Source organism: Sapajus apella, unplaced genomic scaffold (assembly GCF_009761245.1).
Source record: "Sapajus apella isolate SASKATOON/1434 unplaced genomic scaffold, GSC_monkey_1.0 scaffold14, whole genome shotgun sequence".
Lineage (NCBI taxonomy): Eukaryota > Metazoa > Chordata > Mammalia > Primates > Cebidae > Sapajus > Sapajus apella.
In genome coordinates, this window is record NW_022436954.1 from 11,118,149 (window position 1) to 11,137,117 (window position 18,969).

Genomic DNA, 18,969 nt, shown 5'->3' on the forward strand with positions numbered 1-18,969 from the left:
TCTGCTTACCTGATTGAACCCTAACTGCTACAAGGTATAAATATTATATCATGACTCTTTTCTGGTTTTCATTTCTCTATTAGCTTTTTGGGCTAGTTTTCCTATAAGCCATCAGTAGATTTATTTGATTAGAACAGTATGGCATACATTTTACTGAAACTAGCTTTCAATTTTAAAATGCCTTTTCAACCTTCTCCAAAGAAGAATAGTAGATGCTAAGGAATTCTGGTGTTTTCACAGAATATAGAACCCCCTGCCCTCAGGATTGCTCCTTAATTTTAGGGATAACTTTAAAATATCATTAATTAGACTTCCATTTCATTCAACCTTTTAAATATATAGTTTCCCATATTAAAAACTATACAACCTTTTGAAATTCTGATTATTTTGGAAGCATCAGAGGAATATAGGCTCTGTAATGAAAATGATTCATCTCTTTTTTCAGTGCCTGCAACAGCTTCTTATCTCACCAAGATAAAAACTGTATGTCACCGCGGGTAGCCTGGAGAGGTTCTCCATTATGTTTACTGTTGTTGTTGTTGTTGTTGTTGTTGTTGAGACAGAGTCTTTCTGTGTCATCCAGGCTGGAGTGCAGTGGTGCAATCTCAGCTCACTGCAATCTCCACCGCCTGGGTTCAAGCCATTCTCCTGCCTCAGCCTCCCAAATAGCTGGGACTGTAGGCCAACAAAGCTAGAGTTAGTTAGGAGGAATAAGTTCTAGTGTTTTATTGTGTAATAGGATGATGAAAGTTAAGAATAGTGTATTGGGTATTTCAAAATGGCTAGAAGAGAGGTTTTTGAATGTTCTTATTACAGGAAATAATATTTAAGGTGGTTGGTACACTAAGTGCTCATTACCTGATTTATACATGTATTGAAACATCACATTGTAGCTGATATATACAATTGTGTCAGTCATAATTTTTTTTTAAAAAAAGGAAAAAGTGAAATAGCAAGAGAAGAGGTTTTAGAGCCACCCTTCTAAAATCCAGCCACATCATCGCTCTTTATCTTTACATATGTATTGTCTCAGACTCAATAATTTACTTTGTTTTTAGCAACCATTCACCTGCCCAGTATCTGTTTCTACTAAAAACTACAAAAATTATCCAGGTGCAGTGGCAGGTGCCTATAATGCCAGCTACTCAGGAGGCTGAGGCAAGAGAATCGCTTGAACCCTGGCAGAGTTTGCAGAGAGCCAAGTTTGCACCACTGCACTCCAGCCTGGGTAACAGAGCGAGACTCTGTCTCAAAAAAATAAATAAATAAAAATTTTACTTCCATATTCAAGAGAAACACTATTGCTAAACGTTGTTTTATTGAGAATTATGTAACTGCTTGAATAACAATTGTTTTCTAGAGCACTAAAGTTCAGCGACTTAAGATAATCACAAGCAGTAGAGTATAGTTGCTAATGTACAAAGAGAAAGCATAGAGACAGACCTAGAGGCACACTGCCTGATTTTAAATCTTCAACAAAAACCAACAAGTTGTCAGACTCAGGCACATGATTTAACCTGCGTTTGTTTGCTTATCTGCAAAACTGGGATAATAGTGATACGGTTTTCTCTTTAAGGTTAAATAACTTATTGCAATATACTTGTACCCTATTCTGACACTTAGGAAGTCCCATAGAAGTATTACCTCTTAGCTGCATATTAACTGCCAAAGAGAGATGCCCACTATGACAGTGTCAAATTCTTTGACAAGTAAACAGCTATAGGCAGCATTTTATTGGAAATGGAATAGTACCACTTTAATTAAAAATAATAATACAGAGCATCTTGGCAAAATTTGTTTCCAGGAGGACGTGACATCAAAACGTAGATTCAATAAGCGATTGAACAGCCAATGGCACAGTTCAATTCTCACTCTCGATATAAGAAATCTATGAAAATCAGAAGTGTTTTTTGATATATTACATATATAGACTCCCTGTTTAAGGGAAAGAAGAGAGTATAAAGTAGGTGGTAATGATTATTTAATGGATTCCCTTAGGTGGCAGGATAACTCTTTGCTTGACCAACTCAACAAATCATTTTGAGTGTGGAAGGACCATACTGAGGAGAAAGGAAAACCTAACATCAAATTTCAGCTAAGGTGGTGGTTACTTGAGCTCTAGAAAATAAATTGAATTTACTTCTGGAATAATCTAAATAGGTTGTCACATTGCATTATGATTAGGATTCAACTTTAGTGATTAATAGGAAAGTCTACATGAATTAAAATATCTGCACATAAAGGATTTTGTCTTTTGTGATAGTTAATATGTCAAATTTTACACTAGGCTCAAAGTTTTCCCTCTTGCACATTTTTCTGTCTATCTCTATTCTTTATTCTTCCTGAAAAATATTAGAACATATTTATTGGAGGTTTATATCAATTAAATCAAGTCATTATCATTGAAGACATATTGTTGAATATTCTACACAGAACAGAAAAGAGCTTAAATAAATGTATAATATGAATTATCTAATAGTTAACATTAAATTAATAAGCCATACCCCTATTGAATACAAATATTTAGAAATACACATTCACTAATCAACTAATCAGGACCTTTACTGAAGCAGGGTTTTAGAAACCAGAGACTTAAGGAGAGATATATAGCAACTATATTTTTGCTATGAAAAAACAAAACTCTTTTCCTCCCAAATACATAATGCCGCCTTCAAGTTTCCATTTCTCCTTTAGCTGAGAGCCATTTGGTAGAAGATAATAATCCTAACTCTTCTGGTGTTGCCTGAAAGTCAGCAATAAAAGGACTAGGATCCAATTTTAGGTCATTCTCAGTAGAAACTGGTGTAAGCCACACTGATTTCCTAAAGAAAAGGGAGACAGAAAGCAGATAGTGTTGGCACACTTGGGATCAAGTCATTTTTACCACTGTTTAATACCACGATCATTTTCAGAACAGTCATTCAGGAGTATGGTGTAGAGCTGGCATACTAGACCTTCTAGATCCTCGTGGACACTTGGCATGAGATTTGAGCAGATAGACTTATAGAAGAACTAATTACAGCTAGTTTCCCCATGATTTCTGCATGAAACACTGAGTAGGAAGATTAATGGTCTTAGATAATTTGTGATGCTTGCATTAGAAGAGTACCAATGTGCCAAGCAAAACAGACTCAGCCAAATGGATCCTAAGACCATTTGGATCCAAAGCTTAACTGACCCACTGTGGTGGTGGCAAAATTCTGTATGTCAATGTGAGTAAGTGAATATGAGAGAGAGAGAGAAAGACAGAGACAGAGACAGAATAAAAATGAGAATACAACAGTAAAATTTGTGTACCCAAAACCTAAACAGATACCTTTGTTGGTCAAATCTTCATATTGTCAAGGAAAGTAGGCTTCAAGCAACATACTAGTTACTATCAAAATAGGAATATCTATTTATCACTGTAACTCTGGTAGCCTACAGAGAGGCAGTAGTTCTGGGGCATTAGGTCAGAACTCTGTGTTGCTCCAAGTATTGGGTAGTTTCTAAAATCAAAAACATATGTATGTATGTGAAAGATAGAGCCAAAGAGATACACAAAAACAGAGACAGACAGAGACAGAGAGAGAGACAGACACAGAGAGGCAGAGACAGGCAGAGACAGAGAGGCAGAGACAGAGAGACAGAGACAGGGACAGACAGACACAGGGACAGAACAGAGATAGGGACAGAACAGAGAGACAGAGTCAGACCAAGAGACAGAGACAGAGAGACAGAGACACAGACTGAGAGACACACAGAGACAGAGAGAGATATACAGAAAGAGACAAAGACTGAGAAAGACAGAGAATCAAGAGGTAGTTTTTATTTAACGTTTAAATAGAATATCACTAAACCCATCAGACTTATGAAATAAGTTAAAGGGAAGGTTCAAAGTATTAACAGTGTGAATAGAATTAATGTCACTGAACTGTACACTTAAAATGGTATTTTATATTATGTATATTTTACCAAAATTTAAGGAAAAACAATTCTGTCTCCCCCTGAAAAAAAAAAAGTACTATAATCTCATTAAAATACATTGCATATTGGTTCTAAACTCTAAACTCTTATTTTGATGCCAACTATTTCCATGTATTAAACAAGGATAAAATTTTTCCTGTAGTTTTGAGGTAGTTTCCAAGATTCACCACTCAGATTTATAAAACTTTACATAAATATTTCAATGGCATGGTAAAAGTATGTCAGGATACCTTTCCACCTAGTCTCAAAGTTCATGTGGGGCTCTTGGGATTCAATATCTCAGTTCCACAAAATTACAAGCAAAGTACATTTAATGATTAGGCTCATAGCCCTTCCTTCATGTATTCGCCATTAGTATTAAATGAACTGATTGATTTTCTTACATTTTAAGCCACTTACTCTTACAAGATGAAATTGAACAATAAAATGTATCAGAAAAAAATATTATAAAGGACAAAACATTGAACGATAATATCAATGCTCAATTTTATCACTTACTAAAAGTAACGGAGTATTTAACGACTCTGCTTTGTAGTTGAGTTATTATAAAATAACCTAGTTATACTAGATTGTCGGTTAGGACCATTATATGTCTACATATTTTTATGCTAAAGTAACCATTGCATTCAAAATATTAAAACATTTTAAAGTATTCATTAAAATATTTATATAAATGCTAATTTGGGGTTTACAATTATAGGTGAATCATGTTATGTTTTCTAAAATCCATGCTTCTGGAGAAGCTTCTAATAAACAAAGGTAAAGCTAAAACATTCCAAAGGAATCAGATCTGCTGGACCTACCTAGAGGCAGAACACTCCAAAGAGATTTCCTCAGGGTCACGATGTATATTCCTTGGGATAAAGTACAGCTCCGTTTGAAAAAGGAGCGTTTCCTCAGAAATTACCTAGGGAGAGCACAAAGTTTAAGTGAAAGATATTTGGAGTAACAGAGGAGAAATACACGCACTTAAATAGGATGGAAAAAACATTCACGATCTCAAAAATGGCTACTGTTGCTCTTAGGTGTAAATGAAGATCTGACAACTCACTGGGAAAGAAGAGGAGTGTTATCCCTCACAGTGAATTTAAAATGCCTGGGGGCAAAAAAAATCTTAATTCATTGCAGCAAATTTAAATTGCCACTTATAGACATCTTTCTGATTCATTTATGAAAAGGTTTCCGACAGTTCTTTTGAGAAAGGTGATTTGGAAGTCAAATGACAGGGTGGTTTAAATTACAAGCTTTGGAGAGTGTTCATCTGGTCTGGCATCTAAACTACCACCACCAAGCTGTGTATCCCTGGGAAAATTGGCAAAGCACCTTCTGAAGCTCCAAATTCTTAATTTCTAGAACAAAGGCAATACCTTATTCAAAAAGGATTGTTACAGTAATTAGTCCCTGGTCCAAAATATTTGCATAGTATGAATATAAATTATTTAAATTTGGGAATCTATGAGAAAATAATATCCTAAGACAACATTGCAATTTAGGATTTGTGCCTAGCTGAATAACCAACAAGAGATTTCATTTCCATGAAAATCCATTCCATATATTGACACAAATCCTCATGGAACATGGATAGATTTCAAATGGCCTAACATTGAACATGATACAGCTTCCCAAGATTGGTGACCTCCCACATTAGAAGAATTAAATAAAATTTAAAGCCATCTACTAATATTTAGTAAAATATAATAGTGGCCTAAAGGCAACTTAGAAGCAGTTCCCTAGCCAATCTATAAATCTGTGATCTAAGGTCCTGTGCACACAAAATGACCCAATATTCGGTGAGGAATAAATGAGGAATTCTGTTGTCCTCTACCCATAAATTACGATAACAAGGAATAAAGATTATTTTTTTAAAAGATAATTGTAATACTAGGCATAAAAGTCTGACAAAACGTTTAGTATTTTCACAAACAATCACTGTCCTCACCCTTGTCCTGATGCCACAATCATGAACAAGATATATAAACTCATATACATATGTATGTATCCGATTTGCAGGGCAGCCCATTCCCAGATGTAATTCATCTGCAAATATATACAGATTTCTGCTTTCTTCAAGTGGGACAACCGAAACCATCAACCAGTCCAGAGAGCAATTTATTTTCACTGTGGAAAGAACCATATGAAAAGCATCAGAAGTGTGTCTATCTTAAGTGTTCAAAGAATATTCAACTCTGCCCTTTGTGATAAAGAAAAGGTGTTTTTTTTCTCTGGCAAGGGTACCCATGGCTTAAGGTTTTCATATAAACATTATTAACGTTGTTTTCCAAAATATCTAACTAATTATGTCCCCAATTAGAGATTTCAGTAATTTCATGGGGGAGGTAGGAGGATCAACATGCAAGGATGAGAAAAAGCATAACTGGCCGGGCGCGGTGGCTCACGCCTGTAATCCCAGCACTTTGGGAGGCCGAGGCGGGCAGATCACGAAGTCAAGAGATCGAGACCATCCTGGCCAACACGGTGAAACCCCGTCTTTACTAAAAATACAAAAAAATTAGCTGGGTGTGGTGGCACATGCCTGTAGTCACAGCTACTCAGGAGGCTGAGGCAGGAGAATTGCTTGGACCTGGGAGGTGGAGGTTGCAGTGAGCCGAGGTTGTGCCACTGCACTCCAGCCTGGCTCCTGGTAACTGAGTGAGACTCTGTCTCGAGAAAAAGCATAACCATATAGCCCCTTGCTTTCTCCTAAATAAGTTATATTCCATGGAGGCTTGACATATTTAGGACAAAACAAAAGGGACAGAAGTAAATTGCAATGTGTTAGAATAAGAGTGATATCATCCCAGTATATTTTTTGGAGAGCGAGAGGTGAAAGGGTGGTTCTTGAACAGAATTCCTGTCTAGAGCAGCCACAACCAGAAACAATCTCAGTCATAAAAGGAAATAGTCTGAAGAGAGAAAACCCTTTATCTGGGATGTTAGTTCCATGCAAGTTTTGTTGTAAAACCCATCTTTATATTTAAATCGTCAGTAAGTCAATAATAATCATTATTTGTAATAGATTCCATTTGGAGGAACTGAGTCTTTTCTGCATTAAAAAGTGCATATTTATATTATTAATGAGCAAGTGGCCACAGAGGACTCTACCACCCCTGGAGCCTGGAGGTCCTACCATTAGAGAGAAATCAGCAGCAGCAATGTAAGACTATGCACATTTTAGAAAAGGTGGCGTAGAGAAGGCACGTGTTCTATTTTAGTGATCACAACCTTTAAATCACGTCTCGCCATGTGTTTGAAATACTGTACTCACGTCACCTAGGAAAGATGATCAGGAAGGTCCTTCCGAAAGGAAAATAAATTCCAGCAGCTGAGATTAAAGATGCATGGAAAGGCTAAGTGGACATGGACACACAGGAAACTCATACTCCTGATTTCACTGCATTTTTTTTCACACTATCATTAGAAAGTCGAGTCTTTTTGGTTTTGTTTGTTTTTGAGATAGTTTCGCCCTTTCACCCAGGCTGGAGTGCAGTGGCGTGATCTCAGCTCACTGTAACCTCCGCCTCCCAGGTTCAAGCAATTCTCCTGCCTGAGCCTCCCGAGTAGATAGGATTACAGGCACCTGCCACCATGCCTGGAAAATTTTTGTATTTTTAGTAGAGACAGGTTTCACCATGTTGGCTAGTCTGGTCTTGAACTCCTGACTTCAGGTGATCTACCCGCCTCAGCTTCCCAAAGTGCTGGGATTACAGGTGTGAGTCACCATGCCGGCCAGAAAGTCAAGTTTTGGTTTGACATTTTTCTCAAATAGCTGAGAAAAGCCTGAGGAACACACAGATACTTTCACTGCAGCAGAACCTTCCTTTTGCTCAGACTTCATGGAAGATAGTTAGGGCCTGAACTCCTTACCCACCCCAGATAGCCAGAATTCATGGTCACTCTTTCTATGTGCTATTCATTTTAATAATTAACTGTTATGTGGTGAGCTGCACTGATCTAGGCATTCTTAAGATTCATCTTAGGTAAAATGGAAAAATATCAGAGGTTATATGTGGTCTTTGCTCCCCTAGGGATTACAGGGCAAATGGATAAGAAATTGACATATCAGTTTCAAAGAAAGACCCCATTTCAAGTAAACAAACAAAAAGAGAAGTCTACAAAAAAAAAAAAAAAAAAAAAAGAACACAAAAAGTAATATTGAAATGCTACTTTACAGTAGATGACATTTAGTCAGGCCTTGGAGCTGGCAAGCATTTAGATTCCAGGCAAAACAGAAAAGATACATTGAAATCAACTTGTGGACAGCAACAAGCTGACTTAGCCTTATCCTATTAGCTTTGCAGAACTGTTGATGAGTTTAACATGAGTGAAGGTCAAAGAAATCTTTTTAAGAGAACAAAAGAGCAATAATATCATCATCAAGCAAAACATAAAGAGCCTGGAAGCAAGAGGATCAGTTAAGATCAAACCAAATATCTTACGATACAATCAAGCAATAGTAATTGGCAGTGGGTTTGAAAAGTTAGACTGAAACAGAGCCAAGGACTATTCCCGAAGAACCTCTGTAAATGAGCCTCGAGACAGAGAAAAGACCAAAAGAGAGAGAGAGAAAGAAAAGCGTGAGAACTGGGACATTTAGGCAGAAAGAGAAAATGTATCCTCGTATATTGACACAAGTCTACTTGGCCTGAAAGCGTTTCATCTTCTAGCCAGTTAGAATAAGATCCGATTTCTGCAGGGAGTAGAACACTTGCATGGAAAGCGATCATTATGAATAACTCCTTCAAGGAAACATTGTCTAAAATGGGTTATTTACCATGTAAGTTCTCAGCACCAGGCCAAATCAAGACAGCAAGGAGCATCAACGCTTCTAAAGCCATGGAGACCTTCATCTGGGCAGACCTCCAGCACAGGACTACTTAGGAAACAAGAAGTGACGACTGGTTTAAGTGATTTTTATATGGCATCCCATACTCAGCTGCCTTTGTTTTCCTCCTTATTTGGGTAGTTCACAGGATGCACTTATCACAGTCTCAACTACCTAAGTCTGAGACTCTCTTGATATGCAAACACCGAAGCTCAAAGAGACATATCAAGAAAAAAGTGTTATTTGATAATAGTCTACACAAGCCTGTTACAAACATCAGGAGGATGGCATGGCACACAATGCTTCCAATAAATACTAAATTACAAGAAACTCTTTTTACTAGCTAACATTCAGGTGTAAGTTTCCATCTAATATGAGAACAGCCTAGATCTCATATACTTGAAATCAAAAGACTATTATTTTTTCATCTCTATGGGTTTGGCTGGAAGAAGCAAAGCAGAAATGGTAAAGTGACTTAACCAGGAACATAAATCCCTAGGAGGAGACAGGCACCCAAAGGAAAGTGAAGTCTATTGGTGTTAGGAAAGTTGACAAATCTATCTGTGTTGATTCTTTCTAAACTAATGTTTCAGTAACTTTAGATATTTCAAACCTTATGAGACAAGAGAATATTTTATATGCATATATATATACACACATAACTTTATAGGTATAACTTTACATGTATAATTCATTTCAATACTTAAGTAGAATAAAAGTTCCAGCCAATTTATTGTATACATATATTTTTTTTCTTGAGACGGAGTCACACTCTGTCGCCCAGGCTGCAGTACAGTGGCACAATCTCAGCTCACTGCAACCTCCACCTCCCGGTTCAAGCAATTCTCCTGACTCAGCCTCCTGGGTAGCTGGAATTACAGCCACCCATCACCACACCTGGCTAATCCTTGTATTTTTAGTAGACATGAGGTTTCACCATATTGGTCAGGCTGGTCTCGAACTCCTGACCTGTGGTGATCCACCCTCCTCGGCCTTCCAAAGTGCTGAGATTACAGGCATGAACCACTACACCCAGTCTATTGTATTTTTAAAAAATGCTAGTCACAGTCTGAATGTGACTGTGTGGTTTTAAGGTTACTTGAAAATCAAAGGCTAACAGTAAATAAAATTCAGAGTCTGAATTAAATGCCTATTATTGTTTTTAGTCATATCTGAATTATATTTTTAATGTTACAATCTGCTGTCAAATTACTGCATGCACAGAGCCCCACTGTGTGTTTAAGAAGGGCTTCTATATCTGACATTCTCTTGGGGACAATGAGATCTCCAAAACTGTGACCCACACAGTGCTCTGCATCAGGAAAGCCTGGAGAACCCAGTCAACATCCACCAGTGGGGAAAGAGTATTAGAGAAAGAGAAGGGTAAGTCTACATGTTATTTTTGTCTTTCATTTTTTTAAACATTTTTCTGATATTATGAACATTTTCAGGAGCTAAAATGTATTAACTCCATATGTAGCTTTTAAATCTTGCCTATGTAAGCTTCTAATATTGTTCCAAAATGAATCACTGGCCAGTTTCTCGTATTTATGTAAGTTTGAGAAAGTTAGTTAAAAAAGCTAAGGCTCACGTTCACACTCTGCAAAAAGGGGATGTATATTCTCTCTAAATTTATTGTGAATAAGACATAACAAATGTAAACAGCCTAGCTCCAGTTAATAGTATATAAAATATATATATAATATATGACTCTTTATCTTGAAGCACAGTTAGTAAATGGATTTTATGCAATGTTCCAAGGATTACTCAAAGCCACAAAATTAACAAAGTTTATTTTCCAGAAATTCCAATTTCAATACAGAATTTTCCGGTGAAAGAGTAATGGAATTTAAATATAACTTTAATGTAAAATAGAGATAAAGCAGAGATAAAACAAATATGTTAAAACAATTTATAACTTAGGGAAATGTTGCAACTACAGTACAAAAAAAACTCTTTATTTTTCCTGGCCCTTTTGAGAGTAAGTTGCTGTTAAGATGTTTCCTTGACCCTAAATATTTTGAATTATATATCCAACAAATAAGGACATTCTTCTACTACAGTGACTCTCAGTAATCAGACCTTAGATGATGGAGGGGTCCACGGGATCGAATCTATTTTCACAATAACACTAACACATTATCTTTTGCACAAGGTTGACATTTGCACAGGTGTGCAAAAACAGTGGTGGGAAACGCTGCTGCCTCTTGAGCACCAATCAAGGTAGTGGCACAAAATGTGTTAATGTGTTAGTTATCACTGTATTCTTCACTGCCATACACTCACAGTAAAGGGGAAAAGACAGTTTCACTTAAGTCTTGAAGCAGTAAAAATAATTTGTTTTATTAAATGCCTTGAATGCATGCCTTTTTAGTATTTAGTATGATAAAATAGAAAGCATGTCTAATACACTCCTGCTGCATATCAAAGTATGCAGAGTCTCTCAAGGAAAATCTGTGCAGTTGTTGGAGGTGTGAGCTAAACTAGCCACTTGTTCCATAAGCACCATCTTTATTTAAAGAATGACTCTCAGACAAACAATGATTATTTGCCCGTGGGTATTTGACATTTTTTGCAGTTGAATGACGTAAGCTTGTCACTTCAAAGAAAACAACTAACAATTATACCCAGTAATAAAATTCAAGCTTAAAGGAAAAATTAGAATTTTGAAAAAGTTGTATTCTCTACTATGAACTTGGCAACTCAGTGGTGATAGGCTAACTATGATTTCTTGTATTGCATAATAAAATGTCATCACTTAAAACATCTACATAACTCTAAAATTTTCCAAATTATATGCACATGATGTTACAGAAATATTCATGGGCAGAGTGCAAGAGGAACCAGTGGACTTTAATGTAGATAAGTATGAACAGTTTATTGATACATTTTCAGATCCATGTTGCAACAAACCTCGAAGATACTGCCCCTCAGCAAGTTTTGGTGTTGTATCAAAAAAAAATAGCCACAGCTATCTGAAAAGCCCTTTACAATAGTCTTCTTTTTTCCAACTACATATCTGTGTGAGGCAGAATTTTCTTTATACACATTAACCAAAGTGACATATTACAAAGACTGAATGCAGAAGCAGATATGAGAATCCAGTTGTCTTCTATTTAGCCAGACAAGAGACTTGCAAAAATGTGAATATAAAACAACGTCACTCTTTTTTTGGAAAACAGTAATTTTTCGCTAAATGGTCACTATTTTATGTTAACACCTGTTGGGTTTATTAGTTATTTTTAATTACTTAATATTTTAACTCAGTTTTAGTTTCTAATTTGGTAATTTGGATGGATAAAAGCCATATAAATACAAGCTCTTTGTAATTCAGTATTTTTAGTAGTCTAAAGGAGTCCTGACATCAAAAATTCTGAGCAGCATATATACCCAGAAGAAAGAAAATCAGTATATTGAAGAGATATCTACACTCCTATGTTTGTTGCAGAATTGTTAACAATAGCTAAGATTTGTTAGCAACCTAAGTGTCCATCAACAGATGAATGGATAAGGAGAATGTGGTATATATACACAATGGAGTACTATTCAGCCATAAAAAGTCATGAGATCCTGTCATTTGCAACAACACAGATGGAACTAGAGGCCATTATGTTAAGTGAAATAAGCCAGGCATAGAAAGACAAACATCACGTGTTCTCACTTATTTGTGGGATCTAAAAATCAAAACAATTGAACTCATGGACATAGAGAATAGAAAGATGGTTACCAGAGGCTGGGAAGGGTAGTGGGGCATTAGGGGAGAAGGGGATGGTTAATGAATACAAAAAAAGTAGAAAGAATGAATAAGATTTACTATTTGATAGCACAACAGGGTGACTATGGTCAGTAATAATTTAATTGTACATTTTAAAGTAAAGAGTGTAATCAGATTCTTCATAATGTAAAGGATACATGCTTGAGGAGATGGATATCCCAATCTCCATGGTGTGACTATTAATGTACTACGTGCCTATATCAAAATATCTCAGGTACCCCATAAATATATACACCTACTATGTACCGGCAAAAATTAAAAATTAAAAAATAGTTTAAAAGTCTGAGCAGCCAGCATTATCACATTGTGGCTACAAAGTTCTTTAACAGGTATAAAGTTACAGTTTTACAAGATGAAGAGTTCTGTTCACAATGTACAGATGAAGAATTCTGTTATACAACAATGTAAATGTACTAAGCACTACTGAACTGTACACTTAAAAACGGTTAAGATGGTAAATTTTAAGTTATATAGATCTTATTAAAATAAAATTAAAACTGTGATATTACACATCTAAATATGAAAGGCAAAACTAAATTTTTAAGAGAAATACATACGACAGAATATCTTGGTGACATTCTGACAGGGAAGGCTAAGGTGGAAGTTTGTAGTGGCAGAGAAATTTAGGCACGTCCATGTTATACATATTTTGGTTAAGCAGTTTTTTAACCAGTCACTTGAATATGCTGCACAGGAAAATGAATAACTGAGTCTACCTTTCAGGGGTGAAGTCCAGAACAGAGATGTAACTTGAAGCCATAAGCATAGTGTTGTTAATTAAAACAATGAGACTGAATAAACTCTCCAAGGGAGTGGATATATATAGATGGGGTGAGCAGTTCAATGTCCTATCCCTAGGAACCCCAATAAACAGGAAAATAAGAGAAATTTCAACCACGGAGGAGCTCCTAAAGGCAAATAATGATCACCGAGAAAGGGTGCTATTGCAGAAGCCAGATTTTTTTAAAAATTGGCTGGAAGAATTAACATATCAATAATATACCCAGAGATACATCATACTAAGTGAGAATAATTATTTCCATTAAAACTAGGCACAAAACAAGGCCTACATCTTTGCTATTGCAGAAAAACAAAAAACTTACTGTACTCCAACAAGAGATGAAAAGCTTATATATTTGAAATAGTTACTTTTGGTTTATTTTGAGACAGGATATCACTCTGTCACGGAGGCTGGAGTGCAATGGCACGATCACAGCTCACCACAGTCTCAACCTCCTGGGCTCAGGTGATCCTCCCATCTCAGCCTCCTGAGTAGCTGGGAGTACAAGCACCCACCACCATACCTGGATAATTTTTGTAGAGATGGGGTTTTGCCATGTTTCCCAGGCTGGTCTCAAACACCGGGGCTCAAGCAATCCATCCGCCTCTGCATGCCAAAGTGCTAGGATTACAGTGTGACCTACTGTGCCTGGCCTGAAAGTTAATATTGTTACTACTTCCAGCTGATATAATCAACTTATTTTAAAAAAGAGAATCAACTAACAAATTATTAAACTGATTAAAAATTCAACAAACGATGGATATTACTACTCAAAAAAACACTTAAAGCAGTCATATGTGCTAATTTGGATTCATTGATCAAATTCAAAAAAAAATAAGAATAAAAGAATCCCATTAGCAATTGTTTCCGAACTTACATGAAACCTGTAGAGGACCTTATATTGGCAGTTGGTTGGCCCTATTCATTGTGTTCTAGAATTTTTGGAGATACCTGATTACTAAGTTCTGAAGAGAAAAGTCCATGTGCTTTCTTTCAATATATTAGTTGCACTGTCTGTTTGCATAAGATTTGAGGCAACTCAAACTGCACCACCACTGTGACCTTATCCAAATATAAAACAACTTTTCTATAACACACATGCAGAACAAAGCAAGTGTATAAGGAAAATGTAAAGTTATACACAGTTTGTTCAAAATATTCTTGGCAGAGACCACATGTGTAAATATTTGTATTACACAAAACATATCTTAGCATAATGAACTCATATGTGGAAATATTTGATTCGCTTTATCAAAATTAAACCACAAATATTGTAGCAGTTTTCTCTGTAGCTATCTAGGTTACACTGTATATGCTAGAACATTACTTAAATGCCTGCGTTAGGATTATTCAGGTGCCTGCAGGTGTAGCAGCCATCGCTGATCACACCCATCTGACCCATCTACCTGTGCCCCACTTCATCCCATTCTCTTACTAGGGCACCCCTGGAATTGACTTTCAGTTTGCATTTGTCCTATATTTTGTCACAACCATTAAGAAGAACAAAACCTGCTAACTCCCCTAACCACATTAACTTTGAGCCCACTCTTTGTTGGCGTTGAAGAACTCAGAAAGAGAGAAAACCAGCAAAACTGCTAAGACTTAAAAGATGCTATATTTTTAAGCCTGTACAAATATTAAGTGTTGACTCCCAAAGAAACCTTTCTTATCTAAGTAGCACCACAAGTCACCCACTAATAGCCCCAAATCGCAGGAGACATGCTTTATTCCAGTGTGTTTCTCACACTCAATGTCCAAACCATTTGTATGTTTTAATATCCTGCAAAATATATCCTCAATGTACCACTTCTCTTGACCCTTGACCCTAACCTTTTAATTCAAAAACAGTTTTCACCAGCTTTCTGACCGGTCAGCCTGTTACTGCTATGCCTCCAGGAAATTAGTACGATTCTTTAAGGCAGAGATACTGTTTCTTCATTTTCATGGCTGCATAAATCCTTACCAAAAATAAGACAGATTATTATCTTTCTTATCTCCCTTTGATACACTGTATACTCCTGAAATCATTATGATTGAAATTAGTGAATACTTACACTAAACGTTAATTTTAAAAACAAGATTTTTCAAAGCATCAGACATTTAATGTCAAAAATTAAGGTCTAAAACCAAAACCATCTGGATCAAAACCTCATGCTGACCATTTAGAGATTTTGGTCAATTGAATTCACCATTGAGACTTTTTAGGTTGAGTTAATGAGTACAGTACCTGCCTCATTACTGCAGTGACTGTTAAATAAATACATGTATCCTAGTGCACTGGGGGCAACAGATGGCTATTTTTAAATTTTTGGTTCAGGGGTACCTGTGCAGGTGTGTTACATATGTAAATTGTGCATCATAGGGCTTGGTGTACAGATCTTTGCCACCCTCCATGCAATGGAAATCCTCATCTGGGATTTATAGCTGGATCTCCCTGCTCGACATTTTGCCAGTCAATTCAGGAGCCTCAAAAGGAAGAGCAAGTGACCTTGTTCACTAAGAAAATCGCCAGCAAAGGACTGATGGTGGGAAGGGTGGTGTGATCATGTAGTTGTGGCCCTGTATTGTTACAACACTTTCAAAATTAGGCCAAAGAACAATTGGAATCTTATTTTCTTCTAGACTTGCTTTATCAAGGTAATAGGAAAGAAATGTACAATGCCAAAATAAGTTTACAATGTTTCCTCATGAGACATTACCGGGAAACAGAAAAGAAAAAAGCAGTATAGAAAGTCAAAGATGAAGGACTGATGGAAAAATCCTCCTTATAAAAGGGGATGAAGATTTCAATATATTTCACTAAGACATAGTTACTAAGCATAATGGATAAAATTAAAGTGAGCAACTAAATCATAAAAATGCTGAATGTTCATTCAGAGAAGTACACACCGGACATGGGCAAGCTTTATTACATATGAACTTGATTTCACAGATCTAGAATGGCCATTTCACTTAAAATTAACTCACTAAAAAGTGTAAATATCATGGTATAGATATGTTATCCAAAACTCCAATAGGCAGTGAAACTGGTAACAGATATTGCTACTCATCTTTGGACAGATACAACAGCAGTATTGATGAAACTGGTTCTCAGACAAACATGTACCACTTGCTCCCATACTTCAGGGAGGAGAGGGTGTTATAACACAGGCATTATTGATGCAGTGACTTATGGGTAGTTGCTCCTGTAGCCTGTTGGGGGAGGGGAGGAGCAGTTAAGAGCTGCTTAAATATAACTCTTACCTAAAAAAAAAAAAAAAAAAACATGTTCAGGTAACCTCATGCATGCTCAGTTAGAAGTAATGTGAAAAAAGGGTGGGCGTAGTTGCTCACACCTGTAATCCCAGCACTTTGGGAGGCCAAAGCAGGCGGACCGCAAAGTCAGGAGTTCAAGACCAGTCTGGCCAATATGGTGAAACCCCATCTCTACTAAAAAAAAAAAAAAAAAAAAAATTACAAAAATTAGCCAGTCGTGGTAGCAAGCACCTGTAGTCCCAGCTACTCAGGAGGCTGAGGCAGGAGAATCACTTGAATCAGGGAGGCAGAATTTGCAGTGAGCCAACATCATGCCACTGCACTCCAGCCTGGCAACAGAGCAAGACTCAGTCTCAAAAAAAAAAAAAAAAAAGTAAAAAAAAAAAAAAAATCAAATTTCTAACCTAAAATGTAATCAATGGTATTACCCAACTATATCAAATATAATCATTAGATATTATGTTATTAGAAGTGATTAGCATCTACATACTGACTAGATCACTGCCTTTCTGAGACTATCAAGTAATTATGCCATACATTTCAACTTTAAATGGTTTTCAGATCTCTAGAACAAAGCATATTTCTTTATGAAATGTCAACTTCAAGGCTAATTGTTAATATGCACAAGTTTTCTGGCATTCTTTTAAAATAAGCTCAGTAGAAAAACCCTTTCTAAGAAAGGTATTTTCTACAGGTATTAATTTCAGGAAAACTGTTAATTAGATGTAGCAAATTCCTCTAAATTTAAGCCTAGTTTACCTATCTGCCTACTTATATGTATATGGACATCTTTTTCTGCAGATATTGGTATAAAATAAGAGATCTGGTATGAGCCTTCCATGACAACTATTTCATTTTGTCACAAACTATATTGAAAATGAGGAATTTAGTATCTGAGAGGATAGGTAAGGACCAGTATGGACCCTATTCATGTTGATGTGCAGCAAGAAAACTAACTTTATCTAAGTACAGACCAGGATACCTAATTCTGCAGGGTTCATCTGGAAACCACAGCAATTTCATCATGCAGCATTCAAATAGGAATTCACATTATTTCCTTCATTGAAGTTATATTTAATAAATTATAGTTAACTATAAAATAAACAACCCTTATATTCTTACCTTATTAATACCCTTAAAATTAGGTTCCCATGTTTTACTTTGTTCGGGAGCTGGTGGCTCTTGTTCTTTTGTTTTTTGAGGGATATTTTTCAAGGTGTTGGCATCAAACGCATTTATTCCAAATTGTATCACAGATGGGAATTTAAGCCTAAACACAGAGCAAGCAAAAGAAAAGCACAGGATTAATAGCTATACAGATCTTTCTGTGGGAAAAATGTGTATTAGATATATGTTAGTTTTAAGTGATAACCCAAAATAACTGACTTGTTGGGGAAAGGCAAATTAGCTCAGTCAATCTAAATAAAGAATTTGTAACAGAATCTTGAATAGGATGTTACTTATTGATCCAGAATTGATCCTAGACTTGACTTTGAGGCTCTGGAGTCAATAAAAGTTTTGAAAAGCAAACTGATTGTTAGATGGGATAAACCTTCTATCTATGGCTAAATGGACTATGACTCAACCAAGCCAGCCACACACACATCCCAAGATTATAAATTGAAAGCAGAGACATGTATGTATGCAAAAAGATCCTACCACCAAAACCTTAGGCAGGAAATACAGACATAGAGACACCCCATTTCAAGGTTAAAAAGCATCTAGATTCCACCACCTTTAATTACCATCTCAACCCTTCCCCATCCTATCTTAGGAGTTGCAGTGTTTGTTCCCACTGCTGGTCTTTTCTTCCCTGCATGTAAGAAAAACGAATGTGGTTCACTCGTCTCCCAAAGCCAGCATGTGATCAGTACCAGAATGATTCAGATTCAGAGTGCATGTGTAAAGGGAGGCTAAAATCTCATTCAAATTTTCAATATTTCTTGTTGAATTGAGAAAGGCTAATATGTCTTAGCATACTTGATCTGGGAGAAAAATAGACTGCAGATAGATAAGGCATAATAGCTTTTACTTCTATCATCTACTATTGAAACAATTTTTTGAGAGCTTAGTGGATGCCTAGATAGAGAGTAGTTGGGATTGAACTATATTGCCAAGATCCTCCTTAAGACAGCCAGCACCAAGTGAAAAATTCAAGGATCAAATCTGATGTTCATGATAGACCCATTCAGAAAGTCATTAAGTGAGGAAGACCAGCATTTGGACTCACCACGGAGAAAGCATCTATGCTCAGTGTTGGCCAAAAGACCCCTACAACCATTTCAGTAAAGAGACATTTTCTCTTTTCATGTCTTAATACAATTACCCTATCCCAGCAAACCCAGGAAAGGTATGGGAAGAGAATAGATT

At 36.4% G+C, this 18,969-nt stretch overlaps 1 protein-coding gene across 1 annotated transcript; it reads right to left on the reverse strand.

Moving 5' to 3' along the window:
* Window positions 1-1,301: 1,301 nt before the first annotated feature.
* OOSP2 (oocyte secreted protein 2) lies at window positions 1,302-17,865 on the reverse strand. Its single transcript, XM_032283307.1, has 4 exons — window positions 17,722-17,865; window positions 5,906-6,084; window positions 4,770-4,873; window positions 1,302-2,822 (listed from the first exon to the last, which is right to left on the reverse strand). Exons 2-4 carry the CDS (start codon window positions 6,053-6,055, stop codon window positions 2,672-2,674), a joined length of 405 nt encoding a protein of 134 aa, XP_032139198.1. The 5' UTR covers window positions 6,056-6,084; window positions 17,722-17,865; the 3' UTR covers window positions 1,302-2,671.
* Window positions 17,866-18,969: the final 1,104 nt, after the last annotated feature.

Coding starts and splice junctions, on each gene's coding strand:
- OOSP2 (XM_032283307.1), bottom strand. CDS start 6,055: ATGGTTTCGGTTGTCCCACTTGAAGAAAGCAGAAATCTGTATATATTT. Junction 4,874..5,905: donor ATTGTGGCATCAGGACAAGG/GTGAGGACAGTG, acceptor TGCTCTCCCTAG/GTAATTTCTGAGGAAACGCT. Junction 2,823..4,769: donor TTGGAGTGTTCTGCCTCTAG/GTAGGTCCAGCA, acceptor CCTTTTCTTTAG/GAAATCAGTGTGGCTTACAC.